General features: G+C 43.9%; 1 protein-coding gene across 2 annotated transcripts; it reads left to right on the forward strand.

Moving 5' to 3' along the window:
• Positions 1-281: 281 nt before the first annotated feature.
• On the forward strand, positions 282-10917 carry BAD (BCL2 associated agonist of cell death). Of its 2 annotated transcripts, none has more exons than XM_040412372.1 (5): positions 282-422; positions 3206-3353; positions 3605-3780; positions 6867-7017; positions 10445-10916. In XM_040412372.1, the coding sequence occupies exons 2-4, from the start codon at positions 3206-3208 to the stop codon at positions 6990-6992; spliced, it is 450 nt and encodes a 149-aa protein (XP_040268306.1). In that variant the 5' UTR covers positions 282-422; the 3' UTR covers positions 6993-7017; positions 10445-10916. The 2 variants fall into 2 exon arrangements, with proteins under 2 accessions (XP_040268306.1, XP_040268307.1); XM_040412373.1 differs by having other exon boundaries at positions 299-422; positions 3115-3353; positions 10445-10917.
• The last annotated feature ends 9231 nt before the right edge of the window (positions 10918-20148 follow it).

The following is a 20148-nucleotide window of genomic DNA, read 5'->3' on the forward strand; positions in this document are numbered from 1 at the left end:
CGTCCTCTCATACACAGTTCTCCTCTTCTACAGAACACGTCTGTGTCCTGGTGTGATCTCCTCAGTCTTCTTGCATCTCGCAATTCCCTCCAAAGCTCTGCAGTGTTTTTTTTCTCCCCTTCCAGTCAGATCACATGACCTCCTTTAACTGTCTGCATTCAGACTGCTACCCTGTTGTTATGGTTACCGACTGTTTACATGTCACGTGGGAGTTAGATGGGCGGTGCTTGGTGAAGCTCAGAGCTGTAATTGGCGGCGGCGGGGAACCATTACCCGGGAAACTGAGCCACGGGGCGGATATTGTGAGAGAAACCCGGAAGGAAAGAGAAAAGTAAACACAGCTTGTGGGGGAGGAGATAAGTAGGAGTCGGTGAGCCGGGGGCAGCAGAGGTCTGCGGGAGAAGCTTCTGATTCCTGCACAGGTTTGTACAGCCTGCGGGACTAGTGTGACAGGCTCAGCCAGCACTATAGGATAGGGGCTGACAGGTGTGTGGTCAAGACAGGGCCCTGTGAGCATTGTGCCACACCGTGTCCGGTCCACATCTCTGCTGTTATTGCTGGTCTGTCATAGAAGGAGACTGACGTCATTGACTACTATCGGGACCATCCTTTTACCAGGTGCACGTTTAGCGGGATCTTTACTTGCAGATGTGAACACCCGCAAAGGGTTATTGATCACCTTCATGTTTTAAGGATTTTTATAGGGGAGCTGTGTTGAAGGGGTTGTGCATGATTGGATAGACACCAGACTGCATAAGGAGGAGATCTCTGACTGCAGAGACTTGAGCGGGGACAGGGTGGGGGGTGGACAAAGTGTACTGAATCCTGTAGCTGCAAGTGGTGTGCTCCCCCCTTCTCCCTTCAAAATAATTCAGGAATGGTTTCTCCCCTGTGAAATGAGGGCGCTGTTCCTAGCGTGTGTGCTCTGTGCCTGCTCCTTACCTCCACAGTGCTGCCCCACAAATATGGACAATAATAACGCCTCAGCTCCTGAAGAGCCATCTCCCCAATGATCGGCCCCAGGAGCTGCCTGTCTCTTCCCCCCCTTCAGCTGTTATTCAGTGCATTACAGCGCCACCTGCTGGTGGCCTCTCTACAATGCTGTTACAAGCTTCTGCTGTAAATCAGCAGCACACAGCTACCTGTCCCATGCTGGGTTTCCGATCTTGTTCGTCCTCTGGAAGTGTCAGTCGTCATAGGCGGCGCCCTAATGCTACCCCGAAACACAGGCGGTCGCGGCACCGTTCCAGATCTTCCCGCCACAGCAGGTGTTCTACCTGTTCCAGATCTTCCCGTTGGCGTTCGCCATCGACATCTGAACTGAGTTCCTCCAGCTCTGGCAGGTCGGAATCTCATTGTCGCAGCAAGAGGTGGGAGCCTCTGTCGTCCCGCGGGGTCAGTCAGACCAGAGCGGTTTCGGTGGCACCTGCTCTTCCAGAGGTTCTGCTGGTGGTTCTTGTGGATCTTCCGACGCCAGAGGGTGGTGGGTTTAAATTTTACGGGGGCCTGGGATTGTGGGATTTCTAATAATAATTTAATTCCGGCCCTTAAGGCTTTGTTATGTCAGCTTGAGCCGGTGGCCGCTACTGCGTTCCCGCCGTCCGTTGTCAAAGTTCCTAGAGCAGGGGTTCATAAGGAAGCCTTTTTCTGCGGAATTAGCCCCCTGGGTTCTTATGTGGATGATGACACTAAGCGGAAGATTTGGTCCAACCAGTATGTGGACATTTGGTCGTTAATATCGGTGGACCAACATACAGTAGACAAGGAGCGCAGGCCCAATGCAGAGATTTTCGGATCATAAGCCAAAAGTAGCAAAGGACTAGAATTGAAGAAATACCGAATACAAGGCTGCACCTCTTGTTATAAAAATATATAATTTATTAGAAAACACAAAGCCCAAAAATTTAAATCATTGTGTATAATTACAACACTGTGTGTGGACTAGACATATCTCCAACACACATACCTACAACCACCAATTTCTAAATGGAAACATATACGCCGTCAAAGTAGTACATAATGCATGAATAAGGCATCAAAAAATGCAAATACTTATCAAATAGGAGAATTGGGGCATGGTTTGTAGGTAAGGTACGCGTATCGCCAGGTCAAACTGGCTTCCTCATCGGGAGTCCGGTGGTCCGGCATACCACTTCTTTAAACACTCAATATGCTGTTTTTTATGTTGAAATAATGTTGATGGTTGGAAAAAATGTATGCCTTTTTAATAAAGCTGTGACCGACCTCCTCCCAAGAAATAAAATTGGTGGTGTTTTTTTGGCAGGTGGGATGCAAGGTTGGGTAAAGGGGGTTATAGTTCTCGGCAGTCTTGGTATTGATGGGCTATTCTCAGGATTAGGGATGACCGAACATCAATTTTTGAAGTTCGGGTTTGAGTATATGGTGAATTGCGTCATGGATTCCGTTACTGCGGACCATAATACAATTCATCATAATAGAAGTCTATGGCCAGCATAACAGATCCGTCCGATTTTCCATTATGCATTTCGTCCTTGAATTGCATTATGTTCCGTGGTAACAGAATCCATAACGCAATTCAACGTAAACCCGAACTTGAACTTAAAAAACTGAAGTTTGCGCATCCCTACTCAGGAGAGATCATCAATGTATGATCATTGGGGGTCTAACTCCCAGCACCTCCCAGATCACCCATTTGAAGAGGCCATAGTACTCCGGTGAGCGCTGCAGCCTCTTCCTAGGCCAGTGACATTGCGTTCATCAGTCACATGGCTTATTGGCTGACCTGTAATACTAAGCCACTATACTGTGCAGAGCTCAGTGGAGTGCCGTGGCCTCTTCAAACAGCTGATCAGCGGCGGGGCTGGACCCCCACCAATCTGATATTGACCTATCCCCAACACCATAATGGGGAACCTATATTGATTTTTGTTGTGGGGCTCTCAGTCTTTTATGTATGCTAGCTTTCCGAATTTGTGTGACCAGAAGACTATTTTTCCTTTTGCAACAATGCATCTGAATGGTGAATAATCTTCATGATGTCTTTAGTGTACGACAATATATACGGTCAGTTTTCCTTGGTTAGCTCAGATGCGTTCGCTCATGTTCAACCGCCTTTTCTACCTTGAGACATTTAGCTTAGACAGACCTGGTCCAGCTTCTATCTTACATACGTGGTGAGAAGTTGCACGTAACATCTTTGTCATCTTGTTTCCTGGTAATACAGATGGCAGACTCATCTCCATCCCCAGTGTTTTCCATAGCGGAGTTCCCACCAAACGAGGAGAAAGGTGAAGCCCTCCTAGGAACAAATCCTCCATCCTATAGAGGAGTAGAAGGACATCGGAGTTCTCCAAACCTGAGACGGGTCAAAGGTAATTCTGTTTGCTTTCTGCGCTATATAACGTAACCATGCTTTACCCACCGCTTTAGGGTAGGACCACATGGCTTGGCCGTGCTGCATTGAAGCAGAAGTGTCTAGGGGTAGGGATTGTATTAGCTCTCTAGTTTACAATAGCTGTGGGTCTGCTTGACTCATACATCTCTTTACTACATTTGTATCTAACGGTTAATTATTATATATGCCATATCATCCCTTTTTTGTTGTTGTTGTTCTCTTTTACAGGAAAAGAACCTCGCACTCGGACAGAATCTGCCTCAGAGGCACAGGAGATGGACCACGTGGGAGAGCTCAACCAGTTCCGCTCACGTTCCCGCTCTGCTCCATCTTCCCTAATGGTTGCTGCTCGGTATGGACGAGAGCTGAGAAGAATGAGTGATGAATTTGACCAAAGCTTCACGGTAATCACAGCTTCATATGGAAAATTTCACACAAGTGTGAATAACCGATGTGACAAAACGGTGCAGGAATAATAGTCACAGTGATATCACCGCACAAGTGTAATTATTATTATTTATTTGAAAATGCCATTAATTCCATGGCGCTGTACATCAAGAGTACAGTTTACAGGTAGAAACAGCACATTTATTAGAATATTTCATACAAAAGAGATGAGAGGCAGGCTGAGAAGCCATGCCTCAGCAGTCACAGTTTGCATTGTATGCTTTAATCTGCCACTGCTCGGTTGAAGTGATTACAACTTGTAAGCATAGCATCCAGTCAGAAAAGAAGTGAGTGGTTGGCAACCCAGCTTGCCTTTTATACATTAGTATGATAGAGATAAATGCCCAAATAAAATGATAGTAATAGTTACAAAACAACTATCTAAAAGAAAAGCTGTCTGGCAGCAGTTACTGATCGTGTATAGTCAGCTTAAAGAGGTCTGTCACAGACTCTTTTCCCCAGTCATCTCTGGCAGCACATCCTGAGACTGACCTCCTCTGATAGGACAGGAAAAACATAGGGAGGTTTAACCCCTTAAGGACTTAGGACGTACTGGTACGCCATGTTTGCCGAGTCCTTAAAGAGGACCTTTCACTAGAATAAAAAATCTAAACTAACTATACAGACATGTAGAGCAGCGCCCAGGGATCTCCCTGCACTTACTGTTATACCTGGGCGCCGCTCCGTTCTCCCGGTATAGCCTCCGGTATCTTCATATGTTAGTCTCCACCCAGTTGAACCTGCCGGCGTCTCCTTCTCCCATGCTGTAGCGCTGGCCAATCGCAGCGCTCAGCTCATAGCCTGAGAGGAAAAAAAATCCCTGGGCACCGCTCTACATGTCTGTATACTTAGTTTAGATTTTTTATTCTAGTGAAAGGTCCTCTTTAAGGACTCAGGACGTACCGGTACGTCCTAAGTTTAAAATTACATTGCAGAGCGGCAGGGGTTAATAGGATCAGGATGCCCGCTGAAATCATTCAGCGGGCATCCTGTCACAACGCCAGCGATCGCCGCAAACCGCAGGTCAATTCAGACCTGCGGTTTGCGGCTTTTACCTGTGGTTGCGGCGGTGATCGGAGGTGCCATATGGTCCCCATGCGGCTGTAGGGGGGACCCGATGGCATGGAAGGCATCGCGCTGCCTTCCGGTGACGAGCCTGTGAGATCCAGCCCCCTGGATCTCACAGGCCGGAAGCTGTATGAGTAATACACACAGTATTACTCATACAGCCAATGCATTCCAATACAGAAGTATTGGAATGCATTGTAAAGGATTAGACGTCCCAAAGTGGGACAAAAAATAAAATGAAAAATAAAGTTTAAAAAATTAAGTTTTCTCCAAACAAATTACGTTTCAAGTAAAAATAAACAAAAATGTAATTTTCCCCAAATAAAGTTAAAGAAAATTGGTAAAAAATAGGGTGGGGGGAGTATACATATTAGGTATCGCCGCGTCCGTATCGACCGGCTCTATATACATATCACATGACCACCGTAAAAAATAAAAAAACAACAACTGTGCTAAATAAACCATTTTTTTTGTCACCTTACATCACAAAAAGTACAACAGCAAGCGATCAAAAAGGCGTTTGCCCACCAAAAAATGAGCCCCTACCTGAGACAATCGCCCAAAAACTGAAAAAACTATGGCTCTCAGAATATGGAGACACTAAAACATCATTGCGCCCTCCTTCACTTTGCCAGCTGCGTTTACAAGACATGTTATATTCCTAGTGATATTCCCCCATTGTCTGAGATGGGGAAAACCCCTTTAAGGACTATAGTTATGGCTTTGGTTTTGGGTTAATTGACATCATATCATCCCCTTACCATTAACCCAACTGTTACAAAAAATATTGGGGACAGATTTACAGATCCTGTCTTCATACGCAGACCAAAGATGCGCTAAATTGATCACCATGCATGGCTCATGGTGAATCATACATTTAGTGCATTGTTAAACCACCTTTTGGGCTTATTTTGCGCCAAAATGAATGTACAGTTTTGGTGTCTGTTAACCCATTGTAAGCCTGTCTTATTGTTAAGCAAGCCGCAAAAAGCATCTAAAACACATACTGTGTGCTGCAGGTTTTTTTTAGGGTGCAAATTTAGCCAGATTCCAGTAAGCCTCCCCCATTGTGCCATTCGGCTAAAATGAGCTTTTTAAAAATGCTGTGGCCTCATACTTCTGAGTCTGTAATATTTCAGGGGGCTGTTTCGTCCTGTCAGCAGTGATATATCTGAAAACACTGCAGCCAGCACATACCCACCTCTCCTGATCGTCTAGTTATATGCCCACTGGCAGCATCTGTGTTGTATGGCAAGGTAGTTCACACTTACCTTGCCATAATACTGAATATTGAATTTAACACTTTCTTATGTGATGTGCAACGTTTGTCTCAGAGCTCAAAAAAGATTGGCCAGCTCTCCTGACGTATCTTGCATTCCCTCCAATAATTCTGTCGCATATTTGGTTGGAATTCCTTAGTGCTGTCCATCAGTTATTCCTCCTGGAAATATACGACTACATTGAAAACTAGTGGATACGATTCCTCTGGGTGGTACTTTACCCTGTCAGCACTGATTGTATGGTGTCCGATTTTGTAGCGACACTCCACATAAACCAGGAGAATGGTAGCATCCATCTGTCAGTTTATTTGTACATCTACAAGATGTTAGGGTTCCCTTGATTAGGGATTAACAGGGACTGGATAGTATTAGGTTCGGGGACAGGGAACCTCCACCCTGGGCTAGCAGTCTTTAGGGCAACTAGGGTGAGATTTTTCTGCCCATGCCCGGTCCATAAGATCTTGCTCTTTTCCCCCGTTTTCCTTTTCCCCCTATCTTGTTACTGTGGATTTCTTGTTGGGGGCGAATACTCCCCTTTAGGAAATTCAAAGTCACCTTCTTTAGTTGTTTTGAATTCTGTTTAAGAATAGACTGAAAGGCATAAAACATAATATGCCTACTTCCAAATGTTACTGTGATTTGGTCGTGTAATACCATTTCTTCACTAAGTCTTGAACTCTATGAATAATCCCCAGGGTCTTCCTCGTCCTAAAAGTGCAAATGCAGCTGCTGAGATGACCAGAAACAAGAGTTTCCGGGAAATGTTTTTTAGTTTATTACGATGGAAAGACAAAAGCGAATCAGAGAGTGAGAAGAATTGAACCTGGTCCGGTGGAGCGCAGTAAGGTAATGCTTCTCCTCAGTTGTCATTTACGTGCACTGTCAATGGTATTGGGTGGGTTGGGTTTTTTCAGCATGGAGTACAGTTTTAACCCCTTCCTGACCTTCATCGGGCGGGCACAGGAGCTGTGGTTTCCCAATCAGGGATTGGCCCCTGATGTATTTATCGGCATTACTGAAAACTCCAATGACTGCTGATTAATCCCTTAGATGCCAAGGTCAATGCTGACTGCCGGAGTCTACAGAGGGAGGGAGCTTCCTTCCTGACCTCATCGGCCTCTGACCCTGCCAACTATGGTAGCCTATGATGTCCAGTGACCAGCTGGGTCCCATAGGCAAGTCTCAGTGTAATTGTAGTGCATTGTTTAAATTCCCTAATGGGACAAAAGGTAAAAAGTGTTCTACAAAAAGAAAAAATAAGTTTGAAGTGAAAAAAAAAGCCCCCTTTCCGCATCAAGCTATTTACTATTGGAAAAATGAAAACATAGAATAGGTATTGTTGCGTCCGTAACGACTGGCTCTATAAAAATATCACATGGTCAGGTGAGCGCCATAAAAAAAACATACAGTCAGGTCCATAAATATTGGGACATCAACACAATTCTAACATTTTTGGCTCTATACACCACCACAATGGATTTGAAATGAAACGAACAAGATGTGCTTTACCTGCAGACTGTCAGCTTTAATCTGAGGATATTTACATCCAAATCAGGTGAACGGTGCAGGAATTACAGCAGTTTGCATATGTGCCTCCCACTTGTTAAGTGACCAAAAGTAATGGGACAGAATAATAATCATAAATCAAACTTTCACTTTTTAATACTTGGTTGCAAATCCTTTGCAGTCAATTACAGCCTGAAGTCTGGAACGCATAGACATCACCAGACGCTGGGTTCCATCCCTGGTGATGCTCTGCCAGGCCTCTACTGCAACGGTCTTCAGTTCCTGCTTGTTCTTGGGGCATTTTCCCTTCAGTTTTGTCTTCAGCAAGTGAAATGCTCAATCGGATTCAGGTCCGGGGATTGACTCGGCCATTGCAGAACGTTTCACTTCTTTCCCTTAAAAAACTCTTTGGTTGCTTTTGCAGTATGCTTTGGGTCATTGTCCATCTGCACTGTGAAGCGCCGTCCAATGATTTCTGAAGCATTTGGCTGAATATGAGCAGATAATATTGTCCGAAACACTTCAGAATTCATCCTGCTGCTTTTGTCAGCAGTCACATCATCAATAAATACAAGAGAACCAGTTCCATTGGCAGTCATACATGCCCACGCCATGGCACCTCCACCACCATGCTTCACTGATGAGGTGGTATGCTTAGGATCATGAGCAGTTCCTTTCCTTCTCCATACTCTTCTCTTCCCATCACTCTGGTACAAGTTGATATTGGTCTCATCTGTCCATAGGATGTTATTCCAGAACTGTGAAGGCTTTTTTAGATGTCGTTTGGCAAACTCTAATCTGGCCTTCTTGTTTTTGAGGCTTAACAATGGTTTACATCTTGTGGTGAACCCTCTGTATTCACTCTGGTGAAGTCTTCTCTTGATTGTTGGCTTTGACACACATACACCTACCTCCTGGAGAGTGTTCTTGATCTGGCCAACTGTTGTGAAGGGTGTTTTCTTCACCAGGGAAATAATTCTTTGGCCATCCACCACAGTTGTTTTCTGTGTTCTTCCGGGTCTTTTGGTGTTGCTGAGCTCACCGGTGTGTTCCTTCTTTTAAAAAATGTTCCAAACAGTTGTTTTGGCCACGCCTAATGTTTTTAATCTCTCTCTGATGGCTTTGTTTTGTTTTTTTCAGCCTAATTATGGCTTGCTTCACTGATAGTGACAGCTCGTTGGATCTCATCTTGAGAGTTGGCAGCAACAGATTCCAAATGCAAATAGCACACTTGAAATTAACTCTGGACCTTTTATCTGCTCATTGTAATTGGGATAATGAGGGAATAACACACACCTGGCCATGGAACAGCCGAGAACCATATTGTCCCATTACTTTTGGGACCTTAACAAGTGGGAGGCACATATGCAAACTGTTGTAATTCCTGCACCGTTCACCTGATTTGGATGTAAATACCCTCAAATTAAAGCTGACAGTCTGCAGTTAAAGCACATCTTGTTTGTTTCATTTCAAATCCATTGTGGTGGTGTATAGAGCCAAAAATGTTAGAATTGTGTCAATGTCCCAATATTTATGGACCTGACTGTACATAATATCAAATTTGTATGTACTCTAAAATGATATAGATGAAAATGAGCCCTCACACAAGACCATAGATGGAAAAATAAAAAAAATCTGGCTCTTGGAAAATTGCAACACAAATATGATTTTGTTTTCAAAAATGCTTTTATTGTGTAAAACTGAAAAAATAATTAAGTCCTATTTGGAATCTCTGCGTCTGTAACGACCTGCTTTATAAAAGTTTGACATGACTCAATTGAGCTTTAAAAAATAAACTATGCCAAAACAGCCATTTTTTGGGGTCGCTGGGCCTCCTAAAAAAACATAATATCAAACGATCAAAAAAATCTTATATACCCCAAAATGGTACCAATGAAAAAGTCACCAAATCCCACAAAAAAACGAGCCCTCAAACAAGGTCCTTTGCACCGCAATCTGCGACTTTTCCCCGCCCATGCCAGGTCGAAAAAAGTGACCATCTCATTTACATTTTCTAAATGTAAGGCCTCTTTCACAGTGGCGTGTGCACCCCGTTGCCATATTGCGGACCGCAATGCACGAGCACAGTCCGTGGGGCAACCGCGATCCGGCCGTTCCGCAAAAAGATAGAACATGTCTTATCTTTTTGCGGAACGGAAGTACGAGACGAAACCCCACGGAAGCACTCCGTAGGGTTCCGTTCCGCAGCAATCTGCATCTTCAGATTTGCGGACCCGTTCAAGTGAATGGGTCCGCATCTGTGATGCGGAATGCCCACGGAACGGCACCCGTGTGTTGCGGGTCCGCAATACGGCAACTGGGCGCACACGCCAATGTGAAAGAGGCCTAAGACAGCTAGGAAGCGGTCTTACATTTAGAATCTGTGATGCATCCGACGAAGTTATGTAGAGGCCAGTGCCTCCACATAACTTCAGAGATCCACTGCCAGCGCAGCGGCTTATTAAGACTGGCGTCAAAAATGCTGGTCTTAACCACCTCCCGACCTCCTCACGCACCTACGCGTCATCTTGCGAGAGCCGAGATTTCGCGTGAACGTAAAACATCACTAATTTTAAGCGTCACGGCCAGCCCAACTGGTAACAGTCTCTCTATTACTGCAAAATGAGTTGGTCTATATAGGCTACTTTCATACTCTCGTTTTGTGCGGATCCGTCATGCATGCAGGGGCATGCACATAAAACCCCTTTGTAAGTAAATTCATCAATTACACTACTTTTGCATCATATATTAATTTCTCTTTTTGCAGCTGCAACAGAGGTTTCTATACTCTTCACTACTGCAGAGGACAATTGCAGCTACTTTACTAGAAGATGGACTGCACTACTGAGAGGAATTTATCTGCATGAAGTCTTGCAAGAAGTGGGCATCCCACGAGAATATACTCTAAACTTTTCCAATGTGCCACTATTCATATTTAATATTTTTTTGCATTTCAAAACGAACAAAGCAGATTTTATAAGGGGAGCACAGAACAATGAAATGTGACTTGTGAGGTGTTTTATATTATCGTTTTGTTTCACAGGCCGACCTCCGAAATTATTTTAAAGGAGGAATGTGGTTCTTTTGTACAGCATTGGAAGCAGCTGTTTCATTTCTATCATGGCTACTTTCACAGATCCGTAAAAACGCTTCCGTTACAATAATACAACCCCATGCATCCGGTTGTATTATGTCTTCTATAGCCAAGACAGATCTGTCATGAACTCCATTGAAAGTCAATGGGGGACGGATCCGTTTTCTATTGTGTCTCGCTCCGCATCCCAGGATGGACAGAAAAACGCTGCAGGCAGCCTCCAGAGCGGAACGGAGACTGATCGGAGGCAAACTGACGCATTCTGAGCGGCTCCTTTTCCATTCGGATGCATTAGGGTAAAACTGATCCGTTTTGGAACCGCTTGTGAGAGCCCTGAACGGATCTCACAATCGGAAAGCCGAAACGCCAGTGTGAAAGTTTTATAAATGGAGCTATGGCTCATTGTGCTGATTCAAATCAAATCAAATAATCAAGTTTGTTAAGATTGTAGTTTTTGTTTTTTTTTCCTGTTTTTCCAGGGATTCTAAAACTAAATGGCGGCCACGTTCAGCATAACAATCGTTAAGGCTCCATTTACACGTCCACACCCGCCCAGCACCCCTATAGAAATGCCTATTCTTGTCCGCAGCTGCGGACAAGAATAGGACATGTTCTATCTTTTGCGGAGCTGCGAACCCGAAGATCGGGGGCCGAGCTCCACAAATTTCTGTGTCAAATTAACTCTATTCAATCGAGTAATCGTTTCAGCCCTAGCTTATGGTTTTACGTAATACTAATATTAAAGCATAGAGTAAACCAGGCGGTCAGCCTTAAAGAGAACCTGTCATCAGTTTATATGCTCATGTGAAATCCTGACACGCTCACTCATTACAGAGAGTTAGGCGCTAGCGAACGCTGGGTCTCTTTGCATTCCGTCATTGCGGATAGTTTGTAAGTCTCCGTCCAGCCCCATTAACTATAATAAGGACTGGCAGGGAGATCCAGCTGCATATAGTTAAAGGGAACCTGTCACCTGGAAAAGACAATTTACACTAATCACAGTACCTTAGGGTTATGCGCGAGAAGAAAAATGGGAAAAATGTCCATCAATATGCGGAGGAGCGGCATAGGGGCGGGCTTATCCGACGGTTGAGTCAAGGAGGCCGCTGCCCCCGTGACTTCAGCACGACTTCAAAAAGGCGCCAAACACAGTTTTATGAGACAGCACAACGCAGAAAGAAGATATGAATACATCTCTGGGCACACTATGAGAGATACTTTAAGGTACTGTGATTAGTGTAAATTGTCTTTTCCAGGTTCCCTTTAATGGGTCTGGACAGAGCCTTGCGAACAGCCTGCCGGATCGCTAGTGTGACACTAGCCTTATTTCACCCCGAGATGCTACAATGTTTCAGATAAAACATCATGTGACAGAAAGGTCTGCTGGGTGCTTCCCGCTGGTTTCTCCCCACACTCCTTGTCAATCAAGACAAGCAGGGCGGGGGGAGAAGCTGCACAATGCACACTCAGCATGTATTACTGGAAAGTACTAATTCACATAAATTCTCAGCAGGTTGCAAACTGAATATCAGAGGATCTGAAAATAAAAATTGGAACTAAAGGGAATGTGTTATCCAAAAATGACCTATTGTGTAAAATCACTTTTTTTATTTTTTAAGAATTTTTGGTATTTAATTTTCCATGTCAATGTCTATATTTAAATAAAAACCAATAAATTCTGCAGTTTTCACACTGGCCACTAGGCCTAATAGCAGGCACCACTTGGTCTGTACAGATCACTTTACTGCAGTTACCTGCTTATCTGTCTTTCTAATCCTGCTTGCTATGATATCACCTCTGCGTGTAGATAAGACAGGATCCACCATTCACAATAGGCAATTGTCAAAGCTTATCTATTCTTTCTTTGGAAAATTATCTCTGCACAGGTCACAGAGCGTGTCTAGAAGCCCCCCAAACTATTGTGTTATGGCCCATGGGGCTGCCGTAAAGCATTTTTCCTGTTGCTTTCTAAATGCTGTTAAGAACAGCTGAGGCAAGATGGCCGCCCCATAATTATGTTCAGGAAATAGACTAAACATATTAGAAAAATTGGATGTGTGTTACTGATTTAAACTGGCAGATAAAATTTTCTTCAAAATTTAGTGGAAAATGTTTGTCTTCAGGTGACCACTAAGTACTCTATTTTTCACTCCATCATGGTAGTGAAACTCCAGCGGCAAACTGGTGCCAGAACTGCTCCCACTACTTTCTATGGGAAAGCATCTGGCCAGATGTCTCAGTGTGCCAGACAGATTAACACAGCATGCGGTGTTTCTTTCTTTTTTTTGGATGCCAGACCAATGCAAAAAAGAACACAAAAATGTCATCAGGCATAAAACCGTTAGGAATTACCTAGAGTCCAACATAACCCGACTAAGTTGCACTTATGTGTGTTATTGAGCACATTCAGTAACATCCACAGTGCCCAAAGAACATTTAAGTGAACCCCTGAGTTTAATAACCTGTAACTCCGAGTCTCTCTTACAAGTTGACCTTCCTTCTTTCTATAACTTCGGCCAGAAGGGTATCCGAAATGTAAGCCTTTCCTCCATATACTACGATCCTGGAAGATAAGGTTATCATCAGGCCCATCCCTTTCTTCCAACCCAAGGTGGTGTCTGATTTCCATATGAATCAGGATTTTGTTCATCCATCTTTTTGCCCTAACCCGGCCAATGCGTTAGAGGAAAAATTTCATTGTTTAGATGTAAGAAGGTGTTTGCTTTTCTACCTAGATTCCACCTCTCCTTGGAGAATAGATGAGAACCTTCTTATTCAGTTCCAGGGAAAGTGTAGGGGCCATAAAGTATCCTCTACTGTGATAGCTAGATGGGTTAAATACATATGCTATATTAATGGCTTATTCTTCCCTCAATCTTCCTCCTCCTTCAGGATTCGGAGCTCATTCTACCAGGGCAGTAGCTACCTCATGGGCAGAAAGGGACGATGCTTCTTTGAGCCAGATATGTAGAGCAGCTACTTGGAGTTCTCCCCACACTTTTTTCAAACATTATAGATTGCATCTCAACACGGTTGCGGCCTTTGGCAGGAAAGGTCATAGTCCCCCCCCTCCCCTAATCTTTTTCATTTAAATTTTATTCTAGCATGGGTGCCGTCATGGGTGAGGGGAAAACAATAATTGCTATTACCGGTAATTGCTTTTCTTGAAACCCATTGAAAGTCAATGGGTCCGCAGAAAATCACGGAAAACGGAACAACGGACACGGAACACAACAACGGTCGTGTGCATGAGGCCTTAACCTGGAATCCCCTGTGTAGTAAATCTTGGCTTCAGGGCTCGTGTCCTTAGCGCTACTGAAAAAAAGTGGACATTCAGATTTTGGGAAGTAGCAAAGTTTAATTTCAGTGCCGATTGTAGTAACAGCCGCCGTGGTGAATGCCTGCATTGTGTGTCCGTCGATCCTTTAGCTGGTGTTCTTCTGGTGGCCAGTTTCTCAGAGAACAAGATGGCCTTCAAGCACTTGTTTCTGAAGGATTACAAGGATGAACATGATGACACGTACGCCATCTATCGCCAGGGGGACTTCTACGATCACATCAATTTTACAATCCAGCAGGTAGGTGCATTGGATCATTTGATGACCAATATTGGCTTCTCTCAAGGGTTCTGAGTGATGAGGATTAGGAAGCATCACTTCATGCAGAAGTTTGAAAGGAAGTTTGAGAAGTTTATACGGTTATCTGTTCAGTGGGGACCATCGGTCCTGAGAATGGGGTGTCCGATACTCTTTTCTTGGCGGAGCGTGCAGGTTTTCTCAGCAGCCACCCGTTTTCAGGATCAGTGAAGATCCCAGAGGTTGGACCCCACATATAAGGCATTTATGACATATGGTATCGGTGAAATTTCTTTTACAGAGAAAATAAAACTATTCAGGGAATTAAAAGTTCATGTGAACACAATGTAATATAGAGGCTCACCCGTCTACTGTCAAACAAGGTGCTCAAAGTCTAACTGACTCACCCAGTCAGAAAAGGAGAGAGGTATAGATTTATTGCTGGATAGACTATAAGTAAAGAGACACTTCTACACAGTAATCATTAGTTAATGAGAAATATGACGCCACTATATACGTATCATATACAGTATTATATACATTGACTATAATTCATAGACACCTTAGAGGCTGGTGAATCTTCCATGACTTTCTGTCGACAGCTATAAGCACTTATATACATACCATTATTGCAGTATTCCCCTACACATGACTTCTCCTTAATAACATCATTAAAAGGTACATTTCACACAATATAACCTGTACTTCTTAGCCTTGTCCTTTTAATTTTTATCATATTTTATCATACTATTCTTTCGAAAATTATTCCCGACTATTTACACATCCAATTACTGCACTCAAGGGTTAAACCCAGGAAGATTGCGTTGACAGTCAGAACGAACAATTAATTAACACCTATCATTATATCATTAAACAGCTTTATTCCATTTAGATTAAAACTATTCCTTGATTGGAGGGAGTGGATAAAAAGGGCGCCATAGCCATTTCGGAAAGAGCACCCCCGTACGGACATTTTAAGTGGTGGAAAGGATACTTTTTAGCTAACAGGTGCCTCAGAAGGCAGAAACACTTGTGACACCATTTCAAAGCACACATTTGTAAAAATGAAAAATTACTAGCAGACCCCAATTTTTCACTTTCACAAGGGGTTAAAGGAGAAAATGCACCCCAGTATATGTTCCCCATTTTCTCCCCATTTTGCGAACACCCCATATGTGCTCGTAGCCTGCTGTATTGGCGCACAGCAAGCCGCTACAGGCAAAGTACAAAATATGGTTTTTGCAGGCCTGAATTGGCAGGCCCCAGAAATTAAAAACCCCAAGAAGTGTCCCCATTTCAGAAAGAGCATCCCCGTACGGACATTTTAAGTGGTGGAAAGGGTACTTTTTAGCAAAATTTTGCCTCACAGAAGACAAACACTTGTGACACCATTTCAAAGCACACATTTGTAAAAAAATAAAAGAATTACTAGCAGACCGCAATTTTTCACTTTCACAAGGGGTTAAAGGAGAAAATTCACCCCAGTATATGTTCCCCATTTTCTCTCCTTTTTGCAAACACCCCATATGTGCTTGTAGCCTGCTTATGGGCGCACAGCAGGCAAATGGCAAATATGAATTTTGTTGACAGGCCTGAATTGGCAGACATGTATTTGAGGTAAAATGTCGCATTAAATAAATTCCTGAGGCTCCAGAAATTAAAAACCCCAAGAAGGGACCCTATTTCAGAAAGAGCACCCCCGTACGGACATTTTAAGTGGTGGAAAGGATACTTTTTAGCAAAATGGTGCCTCACAGAAGACAGAAACACTTGTGACAGCATTTCAAAGCACACATTTGTAAAAATGAAAAATTATTAGTAGACCACAATTTTTCACTTTCACAAAGGGTTAAAGGAGAAAATGCACCCCAGTATATGTTCCCCATTTTCTCCCTTTTTTGCGAACACCCCATATGTGCTCGTAGCCTTTTGTATGGTTGCACAGCAGGCCTCTAGAGGCAAAGTGCAAACTATGGTTTTTGCAGGCCTGAATTGGCAAACATGGATTTTAGCTGCCATGTCGCATTTAAAAAATTTCCTGAGGTCCCCAGAAATGAAAACCCCCCAAGAAGTGACCCCATTTCGGAAAGAGCACCGCTGTACGGACATTTAAAGTGGTGGAAAAGATACTTTTTACCAAACAGGTGCCTCACAAAAGTCAGAAACACTTGTGACACCATTTCAAAGCACACATTTGTAAAAATGAAAAATTACTAGCAGACCACAATTTTTCACTTTCACAAGGGGTTAAAGGAAATAATGCACCCCAGTATATGTTCCCCATTTTGCAAACACCCCATATGTGCTCGTAGCCTGCTGTATTGGCGCACAGCAGGCCTCTAGAGGCAAAGTGCAAACTATGGTTTTTGCAGGCCTGAATTGGCAAACATGGATTTTAGCTGCCATGTCGCAGTTAAAAAATTTCCTGAGGTCCCCAGAAAATAAAAACCCCAACAAGTGACCCCATTTCGTAAAGAGCACCTCGGTACGAACATTTTAAGTGGTGGAAAGGGTACTTTTTAGCAAAATGGTGCCTCACAGAAGACAAACACTTGTGACAGCATTTCAAAGCACACATTTGTAAAAATGAAAAAATTACTAGCAGACCACAATTTTTCACTTTCACAAGGGGTTAAAGGAGAAAATGCACCCCAGAATATGTTCCCCATTTTCTCCCCTTTTTGCAAAAACCCCATATGTGCTCGTAGCCTGTTGTATGGGCGCACAGCAGACAAACGGCAAAATATGAATTTTGCTGACAGGCCTGAATTGGCAGACATGTATTTGAGGTGCCATGTCGCATTAAATAAATTCCTGAGGTTCTCAGACATTAAAAACCCCAAGAAGTGACCCCATTTCAGAAAGAGCACCCCTGTACGAACATTTTAAGTGGTGGAAAGGGTACTTTTGACCTAACAGGTGTTTCATAGAAATAAATATGTAGTGGTTAGTGAAAAGTGGATATGTAAGCTATGCGGACTAAATCAGAAGTATAAGGTGGTAAAATTACAGGGTACATCAAAGATTAAATTAATACTCCATGGATGAGTGGTAGATTCTGAAACACTCCTGCATGCACAGGTCAGGTTTTTCAGGGCAGTTTTCGCAGTGGTAAATTGTGTCCTTCCTTATCCCCCTTTTGGAACACACCCTGCATCTTTTTTGGGTCCTTCCCTTCCTTGCTGTCTGGGGGACTTGACCTGGAAAATGTTGCCTTGGTACGACACGGGCACCATAACTTCCTGAAGTACTGGGACCCTCCCCGGCCTGGCTTTGAAAAATTAGGGCCTTGATAACCACCTCTTGGAACTGGAGGAAAGTTCCCGTGTCGGCCTGCAGATTAAAATAGCACGTACGCATTGCCATCTGTACGTACAATGTGTACGGCCAGCTTATTGTACCACACTTTTGTTTTTCCTGTGGCACTGTAGGGCTTCAGAACCCCTCCCATGTGCTTATTGTAGTCCAGGATGCAAACTGGTTTGGGGACAGTGGTAGTGGTGCCTCGTACAGCGGCAGAGGAGCTGGTATTTGTGTGAACGGTGGTCAGTAAAAGGACATCCCTCTTGTCCTTGTAATTAACCTCCAGCATGTTCTCATTGCAGAGAGCCCTGCTTTCGCCCATTCTCAGTGGTTGCCCTACCAGGGATCTATGGAGGCCTCTCTGATTTTTGTGCACCGTGCCGCAAGCCACAGTACTTCCGGCAGTTAGGGACCTGAGGGGTATGCTGGTATAATAGTTATCCACATGGAGGTGGTAACCCTTATCCAGCAGTGGGTGCAGCAAGTCCCACACAATCTTCCCACTAACTTCTAGGACGGGGGGGCATTCTGGGGGGGTTCTATGCGGGAATCTTTCCCTTTATAAACGCGGAACTTGTGGGTGTTCCCGGAGATACTCTCACAGAGTTTGTAAATTTGTATGCCATACCTTGCCCGTTTGTTAGGCAGGTACTGGCGGAATCTAACCCTCCCTTTGAAAAGTAACAGGGACTTATCTACACTGACATTTTTCTCTGGGTTGTACACCTCAGCAAACTTGGTGCTGAAGTGGTCAAGGACGGGCCTCACCTTGACCTTAAATTGGAGTCTGGTAGAAAATGTCCGAACTCCAATATTGTCCTACGTTTGGCTTCTTTACTACGCCCATATATGCAGCACGAGTCCCCAAAACTTCTTCATCTCTGCTGCACTTACTGGGGTCCAACCTAGGGGTCTAGCGTATGGCGATGTAGGGTTCTGAGCTATAAATTGTTAGGCGTACAAATTGGTTTGGGTCACCATTAAATTGTCAAAATGTTCAGAGAAGATTTGTTCTGTAAAGCCCGCACTGTCAGCAGTTGTCCACAAAATCAGGAATTTGGGACTGATAATCGTCAGGGGGTGGGGTCCATATGGGGTCACTCTGGGGGGCTGCCTCCACTGCTACCCTGGGGCGCCTTCTAGAGGGTCCCTCATCAGCGGATGATGATGATGAGGGGGTAGAGGAGTAGAGGAAAGTGGCATTCTCTTCTCCCTCACTGGCCGAGTATACTCGTTGGGACGGACGGGCCATTTTTATTTTATTGGGGTGTTTTGTGTGAAATGTGTAAAACTTTATTTAGCGTGGGGTGTGTATGTAGTGTTTTCACCCGTAAAGGGGCTTGTTATAAATTTGAAATATAGAAAAAAGAGTAGAAAAAGAAAAGAAAAAAATTGCTGGATGAATGCACAAACTTACACTAACACTACCTAACTAAAATGTAATTCTATATATATGTATATGGAGATTTCTATATATAGATATAACTAACTACACAAAAAAAAAAGGGCACGGTAAACTGAGCAGACCGGTCGGAGGACTCACTAATACTACCTAACTAAAATTGATTTCTATCTGACACTAAAAGTACTTTTTACACAAAAAAAATCATAAAAACTGAGCACAAAAGCGACCAGTAAAAAAAAAATGGTACTTATTGGTGCTCAGGGCTGCAGAGCGCACTCAAGCGGACTTTTGGTCGTTCGTGCAGACACTGCAGTATAAAAACTTACTGCAGATACAAAAAAAGGACACTAGCTAAAAATTAACATATATATGTATGATTCTAACTATTACTTCTTAAAAAAAAAATCAAAAAAGTAACAGATGAAAAAAATATATATCTGCGCCAAAAAAAAGATCTCAGGTGCTGAGCAGTGAAGTACGGACTGATCAGCACTTGGCGCTCACAGCTCGCACACAGAAAAAGTGGTGCAGAGCAGGGAAAAACTGGCAGCGCTGGTAGGGGACCCAAAACACTGGTGTCCCCTGCCTCACCTCGGAGGTGACTGGTGCTGACCTCGCCCTGACCCGCAGCTTATTTGTGCTTCCAGCGCTGCTATGTGCCGTCTTCACTGATCGGCCAATCGCAGCGCACTGAGCTGCAGGGGGCTGAAATAGCCGATGCTGCCCTTACCCGGCATGGCTGCCTGTTGGTAAGAGCAGCCATCGTGCTCCGGTCCCCCCGCGATTTTCACCCAGAGCTCGGCGGACCTCGCGCCGTACATGTACGGCGCTGGTCCTTAAGTCACATCCGGTAGCGCGTACATGTACGGCGCGGGTCCTCTACGGGTTAATAATATATTTTATATTTCTATGTAGAAGGGATGGCATTTTGACACAATTCAGATAATATCTCTACAAAAAGGAAACCATCAGCAATACTTATGTACAACCCCGATAACACACTCAAAAAGGAAACCATCAGCAAGCTCAAAACATGCGTATTCTTCCTTTTTCGGCACCTGCCTTATTTCTATGTTCCCCTCTACACCAACTTA

This window comes from Bufo bufo, chromosome 11 (assembly GCF_905171765.1).
Source record: "Bufo bufo chromosome 11, aBufBuf1.1, whole genome shotgun sequence".
NCBI classification, from domain to species: Eukaryota; Metazoa; Chordata; class Amphibia; order Anura; family Bufonidae; genus Bufo; species Bufo bufo.